Source organism: Girardinichthys multiradiatus, chromosome 9 (assembly GCF_021462225.1).
Source record: "Girardinichthys multiradiatus isolate DD_20200921_A chromosome 9, DD_fGirMul_XY1, whole genome shotgun sequence".
In the NCBI taxonomy this organism is placed as follows: domain Eukaryota; kingdom Metazoa; phylum Chordata; class Actinopteri; order Cyprinodontiformes; family Goodeidae; genus Girardinichthys; species Girardinichthys multiradiatus.
The window spans coordinates 16960921-16985725 of NC_061802.1; the positions used below are offsets into that span (position 1 = coordinate 16960921).

Here is a 24805-nt window from a genome sequence, read left to right on the forward strand (position 1 = left end):
TTGTAAATGTTAAATTAGATGACAGAAAACTAGAATTTTAACATTTTGGCTTTGCAAATACCTCCAAAATATAGCATTGTTGTAATTAGCTTAATATTTCTTCCAGATCAGACAGATGAATGATTTCTGTAATCACAAGATAAAAAACAACATATTCGATACTTTGCCGCAGCTCCTCTCATTTTTCTATCAACTTTAATTCTCTGAGAACTTTGCTTCATCATCATGACTTCATCATCAGCAAACTTGCTTTCAATTGAAGCAATGAAAACATGTTGTGCCGAGATAATGAGGGCCATTTATCTACCTCATTTACCTAACATGCAGCCCCATATCATCAAACGCTCCAGCATCAGACTGAGGATTCATCACTGAATGCCAGTTTCATCAAATCGTCAGTAATCCATTATTACTTCTCCTAAGCCCAAGGAAACCTTGCTTTTTCCTGTTTATGTGTTAATCGTTGTTCTTGTTTGGCTTCTTTTTCATGTCTTTGCTTTATTCAGGCGAACTGCTTTGCGTTTTCTGTCCTGATGCAGTTCTGTTTGGATGTTTCCCTTTCACGACCTGAACATTTTGTTTGGATTTGCTTTGAGCCGACAAGGAACAAACAATGTTTTTTGCAATGTGTTGATTTGCCTTCTTGATAAGTTTTATAACTTCTTACATGGTTTCAGCTGACAGCTCTTCGTCCATGTTTCCTTTCAGTCAGCTAGTAACAGCTCAATTAGGTCTGCAGCTGAAACTGAAAAACACCTGTGCAGGTACTTGTTTCTAAATTTCAAATCAAAGGCAATTTTATTTATTTTGTGTCTTAAGCTAGTGTTTTGTCTAGTTTTTAATTTTTTCTCAATTTCTTATAAGAAAAAATGTGCCACTAATTGCAACAATGTAATAAATTTTTGTAGCACCCATTTATACTTTTTAGCAGTTGTGTAGTGTTGTGAACTTTAAGTAAAATTCTCTAAGTGTATAAATACATCACATTAAATAATTCCAGAAAGTATATTTTAAGTTTCTTCCCATGTACTATAGATATTATTAATCACTTAGAGTTTGGGATTTGGTTTCCTTTTTTGTTTATATTTTGAATATTTTCCTGTTGTCATGCTCTTATTCACTGCATTTCTCTGAGTTCATCTTGCTAGTTGCTGTTTCAGGTCTTGTCATATTAGTTTATGGTTTTGTGTTTAGTCACTAAGTTTTTTTCTTGTTTCCTATTGGATTCATTTCTCTTAGATTACTATTTGTCTTTCCCCCATGTTTTGTAGTTTTTCTGTATCTCTGTTCAGCTAAATTCATGTTCTCAGCTTCCCTGCTTACCTTCTGCCTAAACTGCTCCACATTATCTACTGATTAACACACCAGCACCCCATGTCATTCTCAACTTCTCCCTCAGCACATAAGCTCTCTCTTGGTCATTGTTCTCTGCTGGATCTTCCATTTATCTGCCTTTTTCTCTTGTTCCATTCCCTGCCCTTTTACTTCTCTTTTGTTCTGCATGTTTTTCATCCATGCTCCATGCCATGTTCTAATCTTGCTGTTCTGTAAGTTTTTGTCATTTTTATTAGTAAATTCTTCAACTGAACACGCTGCTCCCACATTCCTGTCTGCACTTGGGTCCTACTCCAAAAAACAAACTTTTTGACACATTTTGATTTTTTTTAACTAAGATTAATCAGTTTTGCAAAAAAAAAAAAACATAAATTATTCCTGAATTCTTAAAATGTAGCAGATTACCACTGTATTCCTCACACATGTTATAAGCATAATAACATTTTTATTTTACACACACGGCACTTTCCCCTTCAAATTTAAAATGTGTATCAGGACAGCAGGAATAGCATTTTTTAATAATACATAGAAGATTTAAACTATCACTGAAATCCAAAACTGGTTTTATTGCGGTCTGGTTTCCGAACAGTTTAATACTTATAGATTAGTTATAATATACTAAACAATAATTTTGTCAAGTAATATGTTTATTTGTTTTCTCCTTGCAAAAAAGACACCTACCAAAATTAAGCTGGTCTTACTGTAGACTTGATAAGCAAAATATGTCACTGTTTTTCTTTCTAAAACAATAATTATTGAGTTCTTGAGTTATTTATTATTGAGTTATTTATTTTTTTCAGGCTTTGTTTTAAAGTGTTTCTGATGACAATATGCAGCTCTGTGATTTAATGTAGCTTAAATAAGTTAAAATAACAGAAGAAAAAAACAACACACCAGAAATTAGTCATTACTATGTTTTTTGATTTTTGGTTTCTTTCTTTTAAATGTGTCTCTGAATCACTTAAATTCCACTGGAAAAGTTCAATTTCTTACTAAAACTTGACTTTCTGATTGTGTACAGCGGAGACTCCACACCTGCATCACCACGGCCAATGATTCATCACTTCAGACACACTCCGTGTAGATAACACAAGGCCCTTTTTGTAACAGGACTATATGTGAGTCTGCAAGTCACGAGAAAAAGGACGTATCCGTCACAATCGTCTACCTGGGGTCAGACAGAGGCGAGTTTATGTTGAGTCATATATAGTTTGCACAACAAGAGATCTGATCTGGAGATCTCTCAGTGTGTAGGACCAAACACTAAATGAGACAAAGATCTTTATCTAAAAGTTTTTGAACTCATTATTGTTTTCATTTAATTGAAGATATTTGGGCCATTTCACAATAAATAAAAAAAGAGGAAAGAAACGACCCTAAGTAGGTTGAAGAAGGGATCATTTCACCTAACCTGTATATGTTATCTTTTTTACAGACTTTAATCACTAAATCTGGACTAAAAGAAAATTAAAAGTAGCTTTGTCAGTTTGGAATTTGCACGGTCTTCATTTAACAAAGTAATTCACAAATTCAGTATAGTTCAGGTTTTACATGTTTTCGGTTCTTCATCTAACGAATTCCACAAATTAAATTAATCTTTGCAATTGAAACACATCTGCTCTTTAAATTACTTATAATTTATGCTTTTATAGACATACACCTTCCTTTTTGAATACTCTATTTTATTTTGGAACAACTTTTGCACGACATTTGGAAGCTTTTGTTTTTTTTACCTTAACACATTATTCTAGGAACTTGAAAGTCCACTAATCCATAAAAAAGGTACAGCCATTTGTAATAAAATAAAATACCTTGATTGTGAGAGGATCACATTGTACTTAATTAAGAATTCCTATTGCCTTGTTTTGTGTAATAAACATTTGATTTGTAATTGTTTTACATGTATTTCCCCAAATAGACAGTGAAGGTGTATCTCAATAAATTACACTCACTGGCCACTTTATTGGGTACACCGGTCCAACTGCTCGTTAACGCAAATTCAGTGAACGGCAAATTCCAGTGAGTGGCAGTTCTGTGGGCACCAATGCTTTGTTGATGCCAGAGGTCAGAGGAGAATGGCCAGACTGGTTCGAGCTGATAGAAAAGCAAGAGTAACTCAAATAACCACTCGTTACAACTAAGGCATGCAGAAGAGCATCTCTGAACGCACAACACGTTGAACCTTGAGGCGGATGGGCTACAGCAGCAGAAGACCACACCGGGGGCCACTCCTGTCAGCTAAGAACAACAAACTGAGGCTACAATTCGCACAGGCTCACCATAATTGGACAAAAGAAGAAACGTTGCCTGGTCTGATGAGTCTCGATTTCCGCTGCGACATTCGGATGGTAGGGTCAGAATTTGGCATCAACAACATGAAAGCATGGATCCATCCTGCCTTGTATCAACGGTTCAGGTTGGTGGTGGTGTAAAGGTGTGGGGGATATTTTCTTGCCACACTTTGGGCCTCTTAGTACCAATTGAGCATCGTGTCAACGCCACAGCCTACCTGAGTATTGTTGCTGACCATGTCCATCCCTTTATGACCACACTGTACCCATCTTCTGATGGTTGCTCCCAGCAGGATAACGCGCCATGTCATAAAGCACAAATCATCTCAGACTGGTTTCTTGAAAATGACAATGAGTTGACTGTACTCAAATGATCTCCACAGTCACCAGATCTCAATCCAATAGAGCACCTTTGGGATGTGGTGGAACAGGAGATTCGCATCATGGATGTGCAGCCGACAAATCTGCAGCATCTGTGTGATGCTATCATGTCAATATGGACCGAACTCTCTGATGAATGTTTCCAGTACCTTGTTGAATCTATCCCCTGAAGGATTAAGGCAGTTCTGAAGGCAAAAGGGGGTCCAACCCAGTACTAGCAAGGTGTACCTAATAAAGCGGCCGGCGAGTGTAGAATATCATTGATTTTGTAATTTATTCAATAACTCGTATATTATATATATTCATTACACAAAAAGTGATGTATTACATTTATTTCTGTTAAAACTGATAATTATGACTTACAGCTTATAAAACTCTAAGTTTCTAAATAAGTAAGAAAATTAGGTGAGGAGACAAATGATAAAGGATGTTTGATACAGAAATGTCAGGCTATTAAAAAATATGTTTATGTACTGTACAATATATGCACTCAATACTTGATCAGGGCTGCTTTTGTATACATTATGGATGCAGCGTGGCATGGAGGCAATCAGCCTGAGGCTCTGCTGAAGTGTTATGGAAGCCCCGGTAGCTTTAATGGTGGCCTTCAGCTCATCTGCATTGTTGGATCTGATGTTTTTCATCTTCCTCTTGACAATACCCTATAGATGGGTTTCAGGTCAGGCAGGTTTGCTGGCAATTCAAGTTCAGTAATTTCATGGTCACTAAAGCAGGTATTAATACAATTAACTGTGTGAAAAGGTGCCAAGTCCTGCTGGAAAATCAAACCAGTATCTTCATAATACTTAACAATTGGCAGACTCTTCCTGTAGACAGTGATTTCCTGATGTAATGCAAAATTTACTTTCACCTTTAAAGAGGACTTTGCACCAATGAGCAAAAATCCAGTCTTTTTTCTCCTTTTAAACAAGTAAGACTCTGCTGACATTGTTTCTGGTTCAGGAATGATTTAAATCACGCAATGCAACAGTTGCAGCTCCTGTCCTCAATTTGTTTGTGTCTGGAGACTCTTGAAGCACTGAGTCCAGCTGCAGTCCATTTATTGTAAAATAGGTTTTGCTTCACAATCCTTGAAAGGTTGAGCTTTCTGTGTTGCTTGTGAACCTTTCTCTACCAAACTTTTTCCTTCCACTCAACTTTCCATTAATGTGCTTTAATACAGCACTACAGCCAGCTTCTTTAGCAATGACCGTGTGTGGTTTACCCTCCTCGGTAAGGGTAATAATAGCTGTCTTCTGCAGTTGTCAAGTCAGCAGTCTTTCCCATGATTGTGAAGGCTATTTCTGTATCAAAAATCCTTTTTTATTGGTCTGATGTAAAAATCGGGATCTGAGTTTTTATTAGCTGTAATGATCATCCAAATTAAAAACAAATAAAGGTTTGTATTATATCACTCTGTGTAGTGGTATTCTCGTTTATTAAGATTAACCAGATATATATGGAACTATATGCATTTGATGGAATGTGCATAATGACATTTTGTTTATGATTACGATTTTAAGAAATAGTACATAGATTCTGACATTTCTGTCCTAACATAATGTACAACAAAACTGGCAATCAACAACGGTCACCTATAGTATATATTCATGTACTCTTTCAATTTCTACCTTTTTATATAACAAATTGTATTTCTGTATTGAATATTTGAATGCAAACTGAATGTTTTGTGTGTTCTAATTTGTGGCTGAGCTCCTGAAACATAAAGATTTAGGCAGAAATAAGCAACCTAAAAATGAAGATCTGTTCCAGTTAAGATTGTTTGATAAAGTAAGAAAACATTGTACAGTAACTACTGCAGTGCATACCACAGCTGTATAAGCACAGCCTCTTGAGTGCAGAGAAGCAATAAAACTGAACTGCCACAGATGCACAGTAAAAACTTCCCAGCATCTCTAAGAGGTTTTTCTTACGATGATGTTCACAAACTGATAAACAGAGACCCAAAGGAGCAAAGCTTCAATCTGTCTTGACAGAAATAAAAGTAAGAGCTTACTTTACCTGCAGCCAGCAGGAAACTTTCACTGTCTGCTCTGCTGACTGGAAACAGGATGGAAATACTTTGCTGAAGCCTCCCTCCGGAGTTGGACGAAGAGGAAGAGGAACAAATGACAGACAGAAGGGAAAGACAAGGATGAGAGTGAAAGCAGACAGGAAAAGTTTCAGAGCAGCTCCGGTTGTTGTCCTCTCAGCAGCAAGAAGACAAGCGTAATATATTCTCTCTCCTAAGGTGCTAACAGCACTCTGGTGTGTGTCCCTCTCTCCTTCCCCTCTCTCATGTTGCTGCACTTCAAATCCCCGCCTTCAACATTTCTTTGGGAGGGGGTTCTCTATGTTTTCTGTCCCTGCCCCCCTGCATCCTGTCCCGGCCGACACAGGTAGCTGTGCGGACGGAGGGTTCACTCATACATTTTCATTTCAGGACAGGAAGGAAACCCGAGGGTGGATCATTCACTAGTCTAACACATAGGCACGTAGGTGGAAGAGTGTGTGCTGCACAGGAAATAAAACTCCACAAGGACCTTGAACTGCCCAAATTTGGAGAGGAGAATGTAAACATGGAGGCGGATTCAGGGGGGGAAGGGGGATGGGAATTTACTGGACAAATTGCAACCTGCAACTTGAACCTGAGAGCAATGCACATAGGAAAAGGGAGTTCGGGAAAGAAGATGAGGGGATGGAGTGATAGAAGTAGCAGAGGAGAGAGAAGTGTTAGGTGTTAAAGAAGCCACCTGAGCCCCAAACAACAGCCTCAGGAGCTGCAGAGTACCAGATTCCTGTTGGTAGTCCTGTGTGTGTGTGTGTGTGTGTGTGTGTGTGTGTCTGTGTGTGTGTGTGTGTGTGTGTGTGTGTGTGTGTGTGTGTGTGTGTGTGTGTGTGTGTGTGTGTGTGTGTGTGTGTGTGTGTGTGTGTGTGTGTGTGTGTGTGTGTGTGTGTGTGTTTTCTGTGTTTACATGCCACTTTTCCATATGTCTTTCAGTCTAAATTACACGGCTGGCAGGAGCAGATTTAGCCATGGCATAAAACAGCTGGAGCTGAAACCTCAGCCACAGCTTGAAGATATTGTTTCAGCTGTCTGCTGTGGGATTTTATGATTTTGTGTTGATCAGGAAACTTCTTGGGAAAAAATCCAAAGCGTCCAAACAGTTTGCTATCTTGATTGCATTCAAAAGGAAGGTCTTTGTCACTAAGCTTCTGCAATTATGAGATGTTTTGCTGATGAGCAGAAAAGAAACCACAACAAAGAAGTCAAATTACCTAACTAAAATACTTGTGAAACTTTTATAATCCCTCATCTTACGCTCTGGCTTGGATTCCTTGAGAAAATGACTATCATAGTTAGGAGACTGGCTGATAACTCTCCATTCTATCTTATTGAAAAAGTTTTGATAAAAATTAAAACCATTTACCAGACTGACTTCTGCAGCACTGGTATGCTTCATTAGTTTATTTGCATCTAAAGAATAAGATATAAAGTCTGTATTTCTATAGGAGGTAAGATAGAAATAAGCACAATCATCAAATTACATCCAAGTGATACGAACAAAGCAGAAGTCATGCCTAAAACAACTCTAAATCCTAATTTTCCAGAAACAGAAAATAAATATAATCGGTCAAGTAAAAACAAAATCAAAAGTGAAGAGAAGAGAAGAGAAGAAAAAAGGCTAAATTAATTAATTAAACATTTAGAGAATTTAAAAAACATTAAAAATGTTAAGCACAAAATATTTGAGAATATTAATCAACTTTAAGATAAACCATGTAAAATGTGATAACATTATAATATAAATAAATTGTATTTGCATGTTCCCCCCATTCACATATTGTATCTCTCCAGATACTTCCTCCAAAAACATCCATGTTAGATTAATTGGCCTCTCTAAATTGAGTGTGTGAATAATTCTTTGCTCTGTGATGGCCCATCTACCATGCCTCTCACCGTGTCTATAAGCGGGTAAAGACAATTTTAGTTCTAAATAAAAATAAAAAAACTAGGTGAAAAATGTTTTTTTTTAATATATTAAATTAGAACTATAAAAATAAACAAGAAGAAAAAAACTTTGTTCAGAGAAAAAGATCAAGATAAAATACTAGAAAATTGTTAATAATAAAATTCTAGTATATCTATATAAGCTAGTAAATAAAACATTAAGAGCATTTAAGAAAGACAAATAAGATTTAAAAAATGACAAAAAAACATTACAAATATATACATGAGTAGTTATAATCATATTAACATATATGTTCATATAAATAAGTAGTTTTTTGTGTTAAAATGTTTCTCTATTGTTCTGATGTGTAAGTACAACCCCAATTCCAATGAAGTTGGGACGTTGTGTAAAACATACATAAAAACACAATATAATGATTTGCAAATCCTGTTCCACCTACATGCAGGTGAATACACTGTAAAGACAAGATATTTTGCAAATATTCACTTATTTTGAATTTGATGCTTGTAACACCTTCCAAGAAGCAGGGAAAGGGGCAACAAAAGATTAGGAAAGTTGTGGAATGCTCAAAAAACATCTGCTTGGAATGATCCACAGGTGAAAAGATTAATTGGAAACAGTGTCATGATTGGGTATAGAAGGAACATCACTGAAAGGTTCAGTCGTTCACAGGGAAGGATGCAGCGTGGTTCGCCATTCAGTGAACAACTGCGTGAGCAAATAGTCCAACAGTTTAAGAACAATGTTTCTCAACATACAATTGCAAGGAGTTTAGGGATTTCATCATCTACTGTCCATAATATCATCAAAGGATTTAGAAAATTTGGAGAAATCTCTGCACATATTGTTGGTTTTCAGCATGGCCTGAAAACCAACATTAAACGCCCTTGACCTTAACATAGTTTGTCGCTACATCTACAAGTGCAAGTTAAAACTCATGCAAAGTGAAAGCCATATATCAACAACAACCAGAAACTCCGCCGGCTTCTCTGGGCCCGAGCTCATCTGAAATGGACTGACACAAAGTGGAAAAAAGTGCTGTGGTCTGAAGAGTTCACATTTTAAATTGTTTTTGGAAATCACGGACGTTGTGTCCACCAAGCCAAAGAGGAAAAGGACTATCTGGATTGTTATCAGAGCGAAGTTCAAAAGCCAGCTTCTGTGATGGTATAAGGGATGTTATAGTGTCCTTGGCATGGGAAGCCTGCACATCTGTGAAGACACAATTGCCAAAAGGAACATAGAGGTTTTGGAGCAACATCTGCTGCCATTAAAGAAACGTCTTTTTTAGGGATGTCTCTGCTTATTTCAGCAAGACAATGCCAAGCCACATTCTGCCCCAGTTACAACAGCGTGGCTTCTTGGTAAATGAGTGCAGGTACTAGACTGGCCTGCCAGCAGTCCAGACTTGACTCCTTTTGACAATGTGTGGCGCAATATTAAGCGCAAAATACGACAATGGAGACCTCAGACTGTTGTGCAACTGAAGTTGTACATCAAGCAAGAATGGGAAAGAATTCCACATACAAAGTTTCAACAATTAGTGTCCTCAGTTCCCAAACGGTTATTGAGTGTTGGTAAAAGATAAGGTGATATAACAAATTGGTATATATGCCACTGTCCCAGCTTTTTGGAACATGTTGCAAGCATTACATTCAAAATGAGTAAATATTTCAGTTATTATCAGTTAAAATATTAAATATCTTGTCTGTGTAGTGTATTCAATTGCATATATGTTGAACAGGATTTTTTTCGGTTCACAGGACACACTATCAGCAGATTCAACACAAATCCAGAGAAAATGACAGAGCAGGTAGAATAAATAAGAATAAAAGGCACTTTACCTGTTTGAGGATGAGTCCAGTCCTGAAAAGAATCTCGCCTGACCAAAGGGTCCAAGGTGTCATAGTCCACAGTCACAGAATGCCCATTTAACCACTGTTCTCTACCTGGACATACAAAAAAACACCAGTCACTTAACATGACAGAGGAAATACAATTTAACCACTTATCCAACTCCTGTTGCTTAAAATCAAATTGTGAGCCGTCACACCTTGATTTATTCCTGTCTTGTTTGTTTGTGTTTCTCCTCCTGCCTTCAGTATCTGCAGATGTAAATTCCTCTCTGATCTGTTTGTCTGTGTGTACTTCCTCTTGAAATGAGGAACCTGATTGCTGTTGCTGAGGGCCACGTTTGTTGATATGGTGTCTAACACTGCCCCCTACTGGCTACCAAACATTTTCCTTCGTGAGCCATTGTGAGCATGAAGGTGTGAGATTCACATTTCTCTTCAACATGAAATATCCTTCCTTTTTACAGTTACTGTACAGAAATGTGGGGCCAAAAAGATTGGACTAATGCTTAATTTTAACCAATAAAATCACATATGGTCATTTTTTAATAAGTCTCCATCATGTCTAACCTCAGACCTCAGTAATAGCCTTAATAGAACTCTGAGTAGCTGAGCTACCACAGTTAAGTTGCTATAACCATAGGGTGATGGAGGACATAATGACAACATTTGATCACTTCACTGTTTTCTTCTGCTACTGTCCATGGTTCGCAATTATTGCTGGCATTATCTTGTTCTCTCAATTTTTTCTTGCATAAAACATACAACTGGCTAACAGCCTCTGTGTTTAGCTGTGTCTTTTCCTTAATGCAGCCTGAGACAGAGCCATTAATGCCATATTAACCTTGTTTTTCCTTTCCATAAAAGCCTCTTTCTTGGTTGACACCCTTGACGAAAGTGTTATTGCCAACAACTAGGTGAACTCTCTTTGGTTTTATTACCATATAAAGTACTCCTGTCCTAGTTTGTCTGTGTTTAATTGTCTTTTCCTGGACAAAGTCTAGGGTCGCAATAGATGTACTTTCCATCTGAAAAAAATAAATATATGTATATATATATATATATATATATATATATATATATATATATATATATATATTTATATATATATATATTTCTTTTCTTTTTTTTTTTTTTTTTTCAGATGGAAAGTACATCTATTGCGACCCTACCTTGTCTGTTTTTCTGGAGAAAGTCATCAACATAAACATTGTTACCAATAGTACTCTTTTCGATCTCACTTGCACCCCTAGCCCCACCCTGTGTTTGTCCACATGTGTCCCTGGTTACAGCCACTAACAAAGATTGTTTTGTCATTAACTATGTGTACTGTTTTTCTTTCCCATAGAAAGTACTTCTGTCCAGTGCTTCTGTTTAACTGTGTCTATTCCTGGACAGAGCCTTTGTTTAAACAATTAATACCATTAACTGTACTCGTTATTTGTCCCCCGATAAAAGCATTGCTAACCTAGCGATTGTCATTTCTCTGCATACTTTCTTCGTTTTTTATTCCGAAAGAAAGTACTGCTGCCTTAGAGTTTCTGTGTTTCTTTTGTGTCTTCATCCTGGCCTCTTGACCCCCAGTTTTTAACCCTGCGTGGTCCGTTAATCTGGGTTAATTAGAATCTCTATGACTACAGTAAAAGCCTTTGAAAACCACTACAGGCTTTGGTAATTTGTCAAATAAAGCTAGCATCCTTATTAAATCCAAAGCTTTTGATTTAGGCACCCAAAATGTACCAAAAGGACTGATCTATGCTGTATTAAAAGTTTTACTGAATATTTAAAGTTGATTTATTTGGACATTGAATATTTTACATGCATGCTTTGCACAGGAGAAGAATGTAGTTATTACACATTCTGACAATGAATCGGGTGTTAAAGTTTTTTAGAAAGCAAATTACACTCAATCAAACTTTTTTGACAAACTTCTGATCAATCATGACATTGTCAACCCCAAAAGAGTAACAAAATTTACATGTGCTTTCCAATTTTCATTAAATCCTTTCTTTTTGAACAACTATTGTGTCACTTTTTAAGTCTGGATTAATGGATTCTGTCATTATTTTAGACATTTTTCCAAACAGCTATCATGAATATGATGCATTCAGTATGGCATCACATTCAGAGGGGAATAACTGTTTGCTAAGTAGAATAACTTAAAAAGTTCCTCAATCCTTTCAGGTACTGTATCTTTAATGACTTCATGCCAAGTTAAAATATGTAGAAGAAAATTGCAAAAACTAATATTTTGTCTCTCAGGAGATGAACAATAAAATGTATAGTACAACTGAGAAAGTTTTTTTTTTTAATTCCCAAAAAAATTTTTAAACTTGAGCTGACTTCTGAGGATGCACATTTCAACCTTATTTATGTTCCTAAAAAGTTTTAAATCATCTGTGGAGCAATGCTACCTGCAATCCTTTCAGGGCTCTCTGAAAACAGCAGCTCCACTTTTCCATCATCTGGGAAACAGGAATCTGAAATATTGAGAGGAAAATGAGACAGCTGGACATGTTTCCATATTTCCTTCTTGGCTGATTCAGATCCAGAGTTAGGTCAGGTGTGCTAAGAGCCAACAGATTTATCAGTTATAGATTAAAACCCGACAGAGCCCAAGTGGAGCTGGAACAAAGCAGGTTATAAATACCTTCAGCAGCACAGTCAAGGTCCGCCTTGCAGAAAGAGAGGGAGTGTCCAACCACCAGGCCTGTGTGGAACTGGAGGCGGAAAGCGACTTGGCGACTCGCAGACTGCTTGTTTTTATCATAACAAACCACCTAAAAATGAGAAAAATAGGGTGACAAGCGTCCTGATCGCTAGTCTATCTAATTCAGTTAACGCTTGGCATTCCAGAAGAAAAGAAACAAACACTTCTGAAGATTTGTAAAATACTTTTCACATAAAATGTGTGAAGCTCACTGAATATCTGAGGCTAGAACCTGTGAACTTCATACATCTTCAAGACTAAAAGTACAATATGCATAAAAATATGTTTCTTTTTTCAGACATGTTTGTGCATATTTTATACAAGTCAACTTTAAACTGATTTTTGTTTCACTTAGATACTTTTGCTAAATGTTATACTGAGAAAAATATCTGTATTTTTGTGCTGAAAATAATAAAGCTGTTCTTCACATTTATCAAATAAAACATATTGGACAGGGGGTTGGTATTAATTATGTATTTTATCAATATAAGTCACAAACCATTACCAAAGCACTTGATTAGTAAAACCGGTCATATAAAAATTTTCTTTGACAAATAGCAAATCAGGCTTGACAGAAGCTACAAAAATTGCAAAAGAGCCTTTTTATATGATAAAAATAGTCTGGCATAGACACAGTACATAATGTAAAAAACATTATTTATTAGATTTTAAATAACATAATTTTCTTCTGTGGCATTTCAGGTTGCAAAATATTTTAAAAAGATGTTCAGACAATACATGTTTGCCCATTTTGAAATTTTACCTTTCTATAATTGAAAACGGCCTGTCTATCATTGAATATAATAGCGGGTAAAGTGTTACAGGTGCTATTCTCCTTGCAAAGACCTCTTAAGGCCATCAACAGTGGAAAATCTTCATAAACTTTTTTGTTTTCCTTTTCCATTTTCTACAACATCCCATCTCTTTTGGATTTACGGTGGTAAAAGCACTGGGGACATGTCTAAGATGCACTTCCCATGCAATGACTGGGCTTCAGCCCTTGCACACATCTAATGGCTTTTAGGATTATAAAAGTTTAACTTTTTGGAAAGATGCATCATTCCAGAAAAGTTACAAAATGAGATACAGACATTGGTTGTATGCAAAACTAACCCACAGTTCTTTTTAATAGGTGTTGTGAAAATTCCCTGCACATTTCTTCTTTGGCAAACATTGCAACAGGCACCAAACTGATGGTGAAAACAATTAGAGAATCAGGTCTTAGTAAAATGCTTAAACTTTTTCCACATTAAACAAACTTTTATGCTTTAAAAAAACAATCATTGAGCCAATGTGGCATTAGTACAAATATTATGTGACAGGTTTTCAGTAAACATCAAAAACATGCATTTAAAACCACAGATGGAAACTTTTTAAGGACATAAAATGTCAGATTTAATGGTGATATGCCAATGATTCCCAAATTTGAGACAAGAACCCCACTGTTAGTCATGAAAAGCCAGGTGAGAAGGGCTTAAGATGATCTCCACAAAACAAATAAAATATTTAGAATTCATGCCAACAATAGTTTTGATCCGTTAAAGAGCCTGAGTGTGTATTAAATTGACTTAAAAGATGGTAGTCACGGTGGTAAGAGTCTATCCCTGTTATTTTGCAAATTGGAAGGTGAAAACTTAAGAAAAGGCTTTGATAGAGAACAAATACACAGAGAAGGAGTATGGGTTTCTTACCATGATGTCCCCTTTGAGGAGCTGAGCCGGTTGAAGCACAATGTAGAGCCGATCGGTTTGAGCAGCATTAACGTGGCTGAGATGGAGGCAAACACATATTAGTGGCTGTCTTCTATCTAACCGTGCTTACTGTGCATAAATGATCAGCCTTACTAGACTGGTGATGTGCAAACAGCTTGCAGACTTTGGTAGACTTTAAGGAACAGGCAGCAACCTATGAGTTTTTAAGGAAGAACATAATGTAGAAAGCATTATTTTATCACAGAAGAAATCTCCTAGAATGAAAGGCTTCAATAAATTTGTAAATGATCCACAAAATAAAAAAATATCTCTTCCCAGTTTGTATTGAGTTATGTGTTTCTTATCACCTTTTTGTTTGGCAAACTTCTATTCATCCCTGACAATGATGGCAGGGTTTGAAAAATTATCTACAACTAAATATTGAACACTCACTGGCAAAAGAATCAAGCACCAAAGAAGGCACGCTGAAGAATTTTAGATGTAATCTGGTTCACATGCAAACAAACAATTTTGATTTCTAAGGAGCTGGATACTGTCTACAAGGCACTCCATTTCATACCCAGGCATTGCCATTTCTTCACATCCTATTTCTAGTTTGTACCCGTAAGCAAATACCTTTGTACCAGTGTGCTTTCTCTTGGTAGTTGAGGACCATTGCTAAACTATGAATATAAATGACAAGGGAAATGCTCAAATTTGTCATACAATTTAATTTAACTGTATACTGTTTCCTAAAGAGATTATATTATGTCTTAATTTCACTGACTGTAATATGGGGACTTGTTTGTGCCATTTCACTAATGGAAATACAAGGCAATACCCATATCAATAAATCAAAGTCTAATTTTAAAGTGAATTTATTTCAGCAACCTAATTCAAGACAGGTAGCCCATATTAAGTGGATTCCTTACATACAGGGTCATATATTCTAAGTATTCATTTCTGTTCATTTTAATTATGGGTCAAAACCCAAAATTCTGTTTTTCAGAAAATTTGAATATTACACCAAAGCAACAGAAAAAAATAATTTGTTGCTGTAATTAACAGTTGTTTATTAAACAGTCATTCACGTCCTCTACAATGAGGGTGGGTTCCAAAAGGAAGTTGAGTGGAAGGAAAACGTGTGGTGGAAAGAAGTTAACAAGAACAACAGGAATAACTGCAGCATTGAGAGGATTGTAAGCCAATGGCCATTTAAGAGTTTGGAGGAGGTTTAAAAGGTGTGGACTGCAACAGGAATCAAAGCTGCAAGAGCCACAACACAAATGCAGGTACATCTCATTAAGTTAGAATATGCATTTTGATGAGGTCTATATCTCACAACAATCTAATTACCTTAGGAAGGACTATAAGTAGATCATAGAAAAATACTTTACATCATTAGTCATCTAAGGAAGCTATGAAATATAATTGTACAAATCTGCATAGGGAGACTGTACAGTACACTATACAAATGAGTGTATAGTTGACATGAAACCGCTTGTGGCAAATGACTTCTTTTTGTTCCTGAAGGTACAAAACGATAAGAGCAAGAAATGGCACAATGGCTAGGAAACCATGAAGACCTAAAACAGGACTCTTATCAAACTCAGTAAAGTGCTGGTAATGTTTTTTTTGTCTATAAGGCGTCCTCTGTGTCCGATGATCTTCACCTGTTGTTTCAGCTGCCTGTAAAACTCTCTCTCAACTCCTCATGCCACCACCCACTCCCTTGTGTACGGTCCCAGATATGCTAGATATGGTGCTCCAGATGTGCCATCTCCACAGTGCACCTTTACAAATGTGTAGCAGCCATTGTTATCTGTGTTTTATCACTTCTTACCCTCATCTGGTCTTATTTTGGGGAGACCATAAAGAACAACACAGAGCAGAAAAGACTGAGAGTGGTTCATCCTCAGTTCTCCTTTTAACATGCTGCCCACCATCCAAACATAGCTGAGGAAACAAAGGAAGCATCTATCTGGTAAGTGCATCAATAAAAATACTACTTAATGATAATCTAGATTGAATTTAAAGTTTTGTATTTTATTTAATGTGTTAATGCCGTCACCTGAGTCAGATAATCAGATAATTACAGATTAAGGTGAAATTTGAGTCATGGTTGTCCTTTGATGTCATTGGTTTGAAGCTCTTACCGTTTCTGTGAGGGGATCATAAGAGCAGAAAGCTTGTCGTTGTAGAACTTCCTCATGGCAAAGTGGTCCAGAGAGAGGTCTGCACTGAGAGAAATGCACATATTCAGATAAAGATGCACTTATTAGCTGAGTTGCAGAGTTTAAAACATTCAAGTAGCCTGCACAGGTTTGTGCCTCAAGGCCTGTTCCAATCTACCCGATTTGATTTGCACATAAAGAAACTGAATGTCTTTACTGTTCGTGATCACGTATAACCTGTAGATTAACTTTAAAAACAGGCCTTGTGGGATAAGTTTTTATTTAAAATGGATTGTGTCTCTTTTTTTATAACGTCTTTATCATTTCAGGCTCTAATCCCAACAGAAACCAAACATCTTTCACAAGCCTCAGCAAGCCTGCAATCACAAGCTCTTAGATCATTCACACAGGGACAATGGTCACAATCAGATATTTCCCAACTGTTCAGCCATGATTAGCATGCCTAAACACACGTCCACAGTTCAATTCAGAGCATGAACTTAATTTAAATCCAGCTGAACTTTGCTGAGATTTTAAGATCAAATGAACCTAAACAAATGTGCCATTTTAACTCCCTCATTAGAATAGAAGATGCACTTAATAAGAGCTATAATTTTTCCATTATCATGTGTAATCTACATGTACAACAACAGGATCTTTGGCTAAAAGCCAAACAGCACCAAGTTTAGAATCATCCATGCTGTCTGTTGGCTTGTCAAAAGCACAATCTGTGTTGTTGTGTCAATTGGTCTTTGATCTTCAATGCTGGTTCATTCATCTACACTCACTGTTCTCTTTACAAAGAAGAAATAGCCACCTAGAGAAAATCTTCAAGGTTTGATTAAAAGAAACAACTTTTAGTGCCTCAAGCTGAAAATGTCTTTTTGGATCACTTCAATAGGAAACTCTTTTAAACAAAAGCTTGGTGCATAAACTGTGATTTCCCACATAACGAAAGATTTAAAGTGGGACAGATTCGATCATTTTGTTAAGCATCCAAGCGAAACTTTTCCATAATCTTGAAGCTCCACAGTACTTCAAAATAATGACCATAAGACCCTCAAAAAGCATCTCTGGTTTCAGGATTTTTTTCAGAATACGGCTTAAATCAAAACATCTATATCAACATGTTGCAGAACATTTGTATCTAGTTCACTAAAATGAGGCTAAGATTCTGCAATCACTACATTGTTTTAACTTATTTCAGTGATGATGCAGTGTTAAAATGCTTTGATCTGATTGGACAAAAACGTTTTATCAGAAGGAAGGACAAGATAGAGGAAGCCAGGGGTCAAATACTCTATTAGATCACAGTCTGGATCGCAGCAAATTTGGAAAATCGAAATTAAATGTGAAGACAAGCAATGCACTACTGCACTACTGAGATACTTGAAAGTTTAAGGTCTTTATTTTGAAGTACTTTAGAGCTTTAAAACTTATGAAAAAGTTTAGCTTGGATGCTTCACAAAACCATGACTTTTTCCCACTTTAATTTTTTCGTTATGTGGGAAATCTAACTTTGTCCCCTATAATATAAAAAAGATACCGCCACAAATACAAGGAGAGCCATATCTGCACAAACATTTTAACCTGGTGCAGTGCAGGGAATGCAGTCAGAAGCAGGCCTGCAAACTCAATCCATAATCAGCTTGTTTTGCAATAATTGTGAACTTACTACATCAAGGTCCAGAAGCTTGAAGATGTTTTTATGAGTCATGCTGCAATTCCATTGTATCAGAAACACCATGAGTTTCTGCTTTGATGTTTTCTCCTCTTCATTATCACTAAAAATACCAGGCCTCTTTTTGAGAGCCTGACAATTTCATTTTACATTTCACCTTCACCCTGAAAAACTCACTACTTTCTTCAGCCTCCTCTCAAACAGCCCATTTGTGCAATTTTGAGCTGTGTGCGCTACTGCCCAGCTAGAAGCCCCATTTCACCAGGAAGCACAGCACAGACTGATTTCTATATGTAAAGGATCAGATCATTGCATTGTACTTACTGCCATCGAGAGCTTGAAGAGTTGAATAGTTTAGAAAATTATTCTAAACAAAAGACTCTACTCTTTAACACCGTGGATTTTTTTTTAATGTTTTGGACAAATATCCCTGCCTGTTTCATGGTATGCCGGGTCCTCAGATAACACCAAAAGTTATAGCTTTGTTTTATGACCCAGTTCTCATGGACTTTCACAAAATGAAACTTGCTTACATCTTACCACCAGAGATAAATCTCAAGAGAAGCTAATTTCTTTTTATCATATTGTGAACAATCTGTTCCTAAACTTGTTACCTGGCAGACATGTTGGTGAAGTGGATGTACGATGCCACGAGAACTCCAAGTCGTCCCCTATCCCCCTGTTGAGGATGATTACAGATTTGGGTATAAATAGTATGCCATATATAACACAGATTACCTCAAAAACATCTGTTATTGTGAATGCCCCCACGTTTACCCTGCAGTGTAACACCAGGACATGCTTTGGATTCCCTTGCAGCCAGTTCTCCATTGCTGTGCACACGTTAAAGATTTGATCCAAACTGGGAGCTAAGAGATCCAGCCAACCTGTGTTAAAAACCTGACAGAAAAAGCAAACAGGGACATTACTTTCCCACAGAACTGAAATCTTGAGGCTAAATACTTCTAGGTGCCATATTTACCTTGTGGGTCATTTTTGTGAGAACATCATGCTTCTGGGAGAGGGTAATGAGCTGCAGTAGAACAGACAAGATGAAACATTTAGAAATGACATGTAGCTGTTTTACCACTCATGTTTGTTTGATCTGCAGAGAATGAAATTATGTAACCTCAAAGTCTTTGCCACCTTGCAGAATTATTGTTTTTGCTCATTTGAAACTTTTATGTTTTAGACCATCAAACACTAGACAAAGATGACTTGAGTACATAAAAAAAATATTATTTAATTTATTCTTCTTTGCAGAACTGTTTAAATCAAACCTGTTGGAGGGTTTTTGAGCATGAAGTGGATAATTTTGATGATTCTTAATAGAACAGGTTCAAAAAGGGCCGCTGGGCGCTGCCCCTGCAGCATCAGCCACTGATCATGGCTTCTTGGAGTCATTTTGATAGGATGTCCACTCACCAGTGATTCATGTTTTCTCTATTGGTAAATAATGGTTTGCACTGTTCGCTAGAGTCCTTTATCCTTAGAAAAGCTTTGTAACCCTTTCCAAAATGACAGATATCAGTGAATTATTTCATCGTTTCTTTAATATCTTAAGAAGGGCATAATGTGTTGCTATTAGAGATCCTTTAGCCAACTTCATGCTGTCAGATAGGTTATATTAAAGGATTTTTGATTCAACAGATCAATCAGGCCTGGGTGTTGTCAGTGAAATTTAATCCAAAAACTGTGATTAATTACGGTTAATTCAAGATTTAACAATGGGGAAAATAATTTTGCACATAGAGCAAGATTCATTTAGATAGCTGTTCTTCCTTAATAAATGAAATAATCTCTTTTTTGGTGTCCTTTTTTTGTTTTAAATTTTGTTTTATGATCTTAAACATTTCAGTGTGACTAAAATGCAAAATCAGTAAATCTTTCACACTGCACTGTATGATTCAGGTAACTATTTATTGCACTGTAAATGTAATTTTGCTGGACGTCATAAAGAATAGAAAAATGAGACAAAACTTAAAGTGAATGTTGGATGGGTGCAAAAACTTGTTATCACTCATGTAAAAACTTTGTGTTGCAAGGCACCTGCACTATGCCTTCCTCCCTGTGTGTGTGAGATCATTGTTATCTTTGTGAGAACCAGCCTCCTTTCTGTCTCACACACACACACACCCTGTCTGAACTGTCTGTTGAACTGTGCATATAAATAAAGAGATAGGGTGTCAAAAACTTTTTAGTTTTACTGCAAAGTGGGCTACCCTTGCTGCAAGTAACTGACTGTATCGTTCTTACCTCTGAGTTGACTAAATAATACCTAACAGTGAAAATGTATGCAATCATTCCTCTTCATTCATATTTTGCGTCCAAATAATCCTTTAATGTTGTCTTGGTTAATAATTCTTGGCTTTCAAAAAGACTTTCATAGATTTTCTTTGAATTTAGATAAAGAAAACCTATTATAAGAGAAAATAGTTGTTGAAAAAATACTTTCTCACCATGTAGTTGTGTCCATGCTTAGACTCTAGCATAGGAATAATCTTCTTCAGATTCTGCAGGTAGAGGTCCTCTGGACACGCAGAAGAGCAGATGATGCTGATGATGCGTTCTGTGATGTACGTCAGATCAATTTGACGTAGTTCTTCCATGACAAGTTTCGTTACATGGGCTACTGAAAATAAACAGGAAGCGATGCAGGGAAGTGAGATTTTTTTTAATCTGTTAACAGTGCATTTATCATAGCTTGTGCCACATAAGCTCTTTGACTTCGTGAGCCAAATTGGGATTTGTATCACAAAGCAACTTTTTTATTTGACCATTCATGAAGTCCTTTTCTAGACATATTGCTTAACAAAGTAGGGTCATGGCTGACCAAATCCTTAGTTACTGAAAACTCCTCAATGAGATTATCACTTGAAAAAAAAAAAGATGAGCCACAAACACAAGTAATGAACTCAGTCCTCATCAGGTTACAAGTTTAAAACAATTGACAACAAAGACAAAAAAAAGGTGACCTTTTGGCTTTAGGAACCCATTTTATTTTCAACAACAACAACAACACAACTTCTTAAGAAACTACAATCTTTGAGTCTAATTTTATAAAGCTAGCATTAAGCATCTTTTTACACCACTGATGTTAAGCAAGCTGATTTACAATTTTTCATTCTTTATTTTCTTGTATTACAAAACAACAACAACAAAAAACTGTACTTTCACTCAGTTACGCTGTCAATTACAAATAATTTAAATTCCTCTTAAACTGCAATAGCTTTATTGTTTTTGATGTAAGTTAAAAACTTACACAATGACGCCATCAACTAGTTCAGTGATTCCCAACAGGGGGTACTCGTACCCCTAATGGTACGTGAGCACATTACAGGGGGTACGTGCCAAGGAAACATTTAATATTTTATTTCTAAGATGATATGTAAATATCATCAGTTAGTAGGGATAATTCTTGGATGTGTGATGTTTTACTAGGACCCAGGTGCAAAATACACCAAGCTTTTATTAACCAAAAGACCAAAAAGGACACAATAAAACAACTACAAATGGGAAAGACTAGAGCAGGGGTGTCAATGCTGTTCACCTGCACCACAATGTGCAGGGAGAGGAATAAAAGTAACAGCTGTTTCCACCTCCAGATCTATCAAGGCTTAAAAAAAAGACAAGCAAGCTCGGGTGTCTCATTAAAGCTCAGTTAAATGATGATAACAATGTAAAACTAATATAATGAGACTGAATATTATTTTTGTTAAGTGTTCTGTTCCTGATTTTTTTAAGTTTAAATGTCTGTTTATTGGGGACTTTTTCAAAAGAGCCCTAGTTTTTATTACAACAAAGGCAGGTTCATTATTTATGCTCATTTTGTATTTATTTAGATGACTTATTTTATTCACTTTCACAGCAACAGTTATCTTTATGTTTAATTTGAGCTGATAAGCAAAAAATGCCTAAGAATTAAATGTTCAAGTTAAAATGATTTTCATTTAATAACCAGTTGTTGTACATTGTATTTTTGCTAACACGTTTGACTGAGAGGGTTCTCATATAACAAAATGGCTCAGGGGGTACACAAGTCATAAAGGTTAGGAACCACTGACGTAGTTTATTAAGGGGAATCACACAGCCCATGCTAACAAGTTAGTAAACAAAAGTTTATGGCTCAGAGTTTAAATTGTTGTTTTAGAAAGCAAAAATAAAAAATACTAAAATGATGAGACATATTCCCATTTTATTGTTGATAGACTCCTGCATGCATATACTAGGTGTTGACGTGTTACTTGGCATAAAGTTAGCCTACCTTTGTAACTGAAACAAAATAAGATCAACAAACAAAAGAAAGGTTTTTTATTTTTTTATTTATTTACAATAAATGTATTCCATATCTCTAAAGCCAGTTGTGGAAACTGAAAATTGGACTATGAAGGCCTTTGCCACCCAGTCCACTCTGCACTGGTCCCTGAAGTCAATGATTTTAAGTATCTCAGGTTCTTGTATATATGTGTGAATAAAGGTTTGACTAAAGTTTCCTCCTTGAGGTGACTAACCCTGTCCTCGGGGATATGGTGAAGAAATCAGCTCTTCTTCCCTGCTTTGCTTTACCAGCTGATGTTTTGACCTTCAATGTAAATTAAGAAGGAATTTAAAAAAACATTTTTTTCCTTCCTCTGTTTGGGGTAAAGGACTTTTTTTGCATAAAGGTTGATCTCTAGCAGCTAATTTTAGTTTAGCTTTTCATGAATACTGAAAATAGTAAGATAATATAAGATATCTCTTATTTTCTTTATATTTTGGATGTGATACATTTTTGTTGTCCTGCATCAGCTTACTTTTATTTTTGCATAAAGACTAGAAAACAAATGAAATGAAAATAAAACAGTACTTTAACAATCCTAATATACTTTTACACATTTATTTTTTCTTTTAGATGTACCCCAGCTTCAACAGACCTGAATCAAATGAATTGTTTGCTACCAGGCCTCGGAATAACTTCATGACATGGTGAGAAGATAATTCAGTCATTTAATCCAGCTGTGTTGGAGCAGGGACGCATCTAAAAGTTGCAGGACAGTAGCTCTCCAGTACTGGAGTTGCAGACCCCTGCTGAAAGCCATCATAAATCAAGAATTAAAAAATTACTTTATTCTTATCTGTAGAATTTCAGTGTTCCTGTGCTTATTTATTACGATTTTATGGAGTACAATAGTATTATTAACTTATTCTGAAATAAAAGTCCCATCAACAGATGCACTCTGATGCTTTTTAACAGGTTTCCCAATCTAGCCTCAGTTTCTTCTTTCTTAATATATTTCACTATTTTCAAATTCTTTTCTCAGAATAAAAACTGTTATTCTTAGGAATGTGATTTCCTCCCACATTCCTGTGTAAACAATCAACTCTGCGATATCTGGGCTATATGTCAGTATTTGGATGGGCTAGAAATAAATGGTGGTTTGGGAGTATGACACACTGTTGGTATGCAAGAAAAACACAAAGAGTCCTGGTTAAACTCATGCTCACACGGTCCATGTGACCACAGCAGAGTAAACAGTGATGCAACCCTTTTTACCAGCTACACACAATAATAACCTGCTGGGAAACTCAGCAGCAGCTTTCTTTAAGAGTTAAAACTGCACAGTGGAAAATGTTTATCTCATGTCGATAAAACTGATTCCATTCTGGGAAGATTTTCAGAAATCCCTCCTATTAGTTATATTGTGATTACTCTATTTTTGGTCTCACAATTCTGGTGTAAATAAAGTGAACTTAATCATGTGTGTGATTGCATGTACACATAAAGTTTTCCTTTCAGAAATTCATATTCAGAAACGGGTTTATAATGAAACAACATCAAAAATATACAAAGTCACCACAAAAGGCACAATGAAATATGACAGATAAACATTTTCTAAAAAGGAATGAAAATCCTGATGCAACAGATTGAACCAAGTTCAAATAGATAATCTAAATGACTTTAAGAAAATATCTTTAAAGTATAGCATAAAAGATCAAAATGTCATGCAAAAGAAAGTTCATTTTTATTTTAAATCAAATGTGCATCCTCCAGTTTTTAGTGTCTTTTAATGTTAACAAAATTCAATAAGATTGTGGTTGATTCCATAAGGAAACCTCCAAAACAACAACAAAGACACAAAACCTTTCAACTGATCAAAAAGTATCAAGAAAATGTAAAAAAGATATACTATAGATAAACTCATGATAACCTTATACAGAAACAAATAAATTACAAAGATGCATAAACAATATATCAAATACTGAGACCCAAGACAAAAAGAACATGATGAACAAACAAGATGAATCTGACCTTAAATGACCTGAAAAAAATCTCCACAAAGAGCAGCCTCTTTCAAAGAGTTGCAAAACAACTGACAAGTGACATAATGTCATAAGAAAAAAAGTTTAAATGGAGTGAAAAAGTAAAGTACAAAGATATTAAAAGTAATCATCTTTTTACCGAGTTAAACAAAAATATCTGCAGAGACATGAAACGACTAAAAATAGAATTGAAAGTGACTAGAAAATGCTTAAAGGACACTAAAAGCAAGGTCACTTCCTAATAAACTCAAAAATTAAAACATAACTTTGAAATAATTACAGCAAAAACTTGCTCGCGACTATAAAAAAGAATAAAATAAAAAATAAAAAGCAACTTAAAGCCAAAAGAAAAGTCTGATAAAAGCAGATTCAATACAAAGACCAAGTACTGAGCAGTATCCTACTAAATAATTTG

The 24805-nt window shown here is 35.9% G+C and overlaps 1 protein-coding gene across 3 annotated transcripts in view; it reads right to left on the minus strand.

Moving 5' to 3' along the window:
* LOC124873910 (tensin-3-like) overlaps window positions 1-24805 on the minus strand; it is a 66346-nt gene that overhangs the window by 40033 nt on the left and 1508 nt on the right. For 2 of the 3 annotated variants that reach the window (XM_047374960.1, XM_047374957.1), the window contains exons 2-12: window positions 20550-20722; window positions 19073-19123; window positions 18868-18990; window positions 18705-18769; window positions 16392-16475; window positions 16079-16191; window positions 14389-14449; window positions 14236-14311; window positions 12485-12614; window positions 12249-12314; window positions 9826-9930 (exon numbers count right to left, since the gene is read on the minus strand). In XM_047374960.1, coding sequence (XP_047230916.1) covers window positions 9826-9930; window positions 12249-12314; window positions 12485-12614; window positions 14236-14311; window positions 14389-14449; window positions 16079-16191; window positions 16392-16475; window positions 18705-18769; window positions 18868-18990; window positions 19073-19123; window positions 20550-20699 — 1024 coding nt within the window. In that variant the 5' untranslated portion in view covers window positions 20700-20722. Of the gene's footprint in view, window positions 1-9825; window positions 9931-12248; window positions 12315-12484; window positions 12615-14235; window positions 14312-14388; window positions 14450-16078; window positions 16192-16391; window positions 16476-18704; window positions 18770-18867; window positions 18991-19072; window positions 19124-20549; window positions 20723-24805 lie in introns of those variants that run through there. The other variant, XM_047374961.1, reaches the window with a different exon arrangement.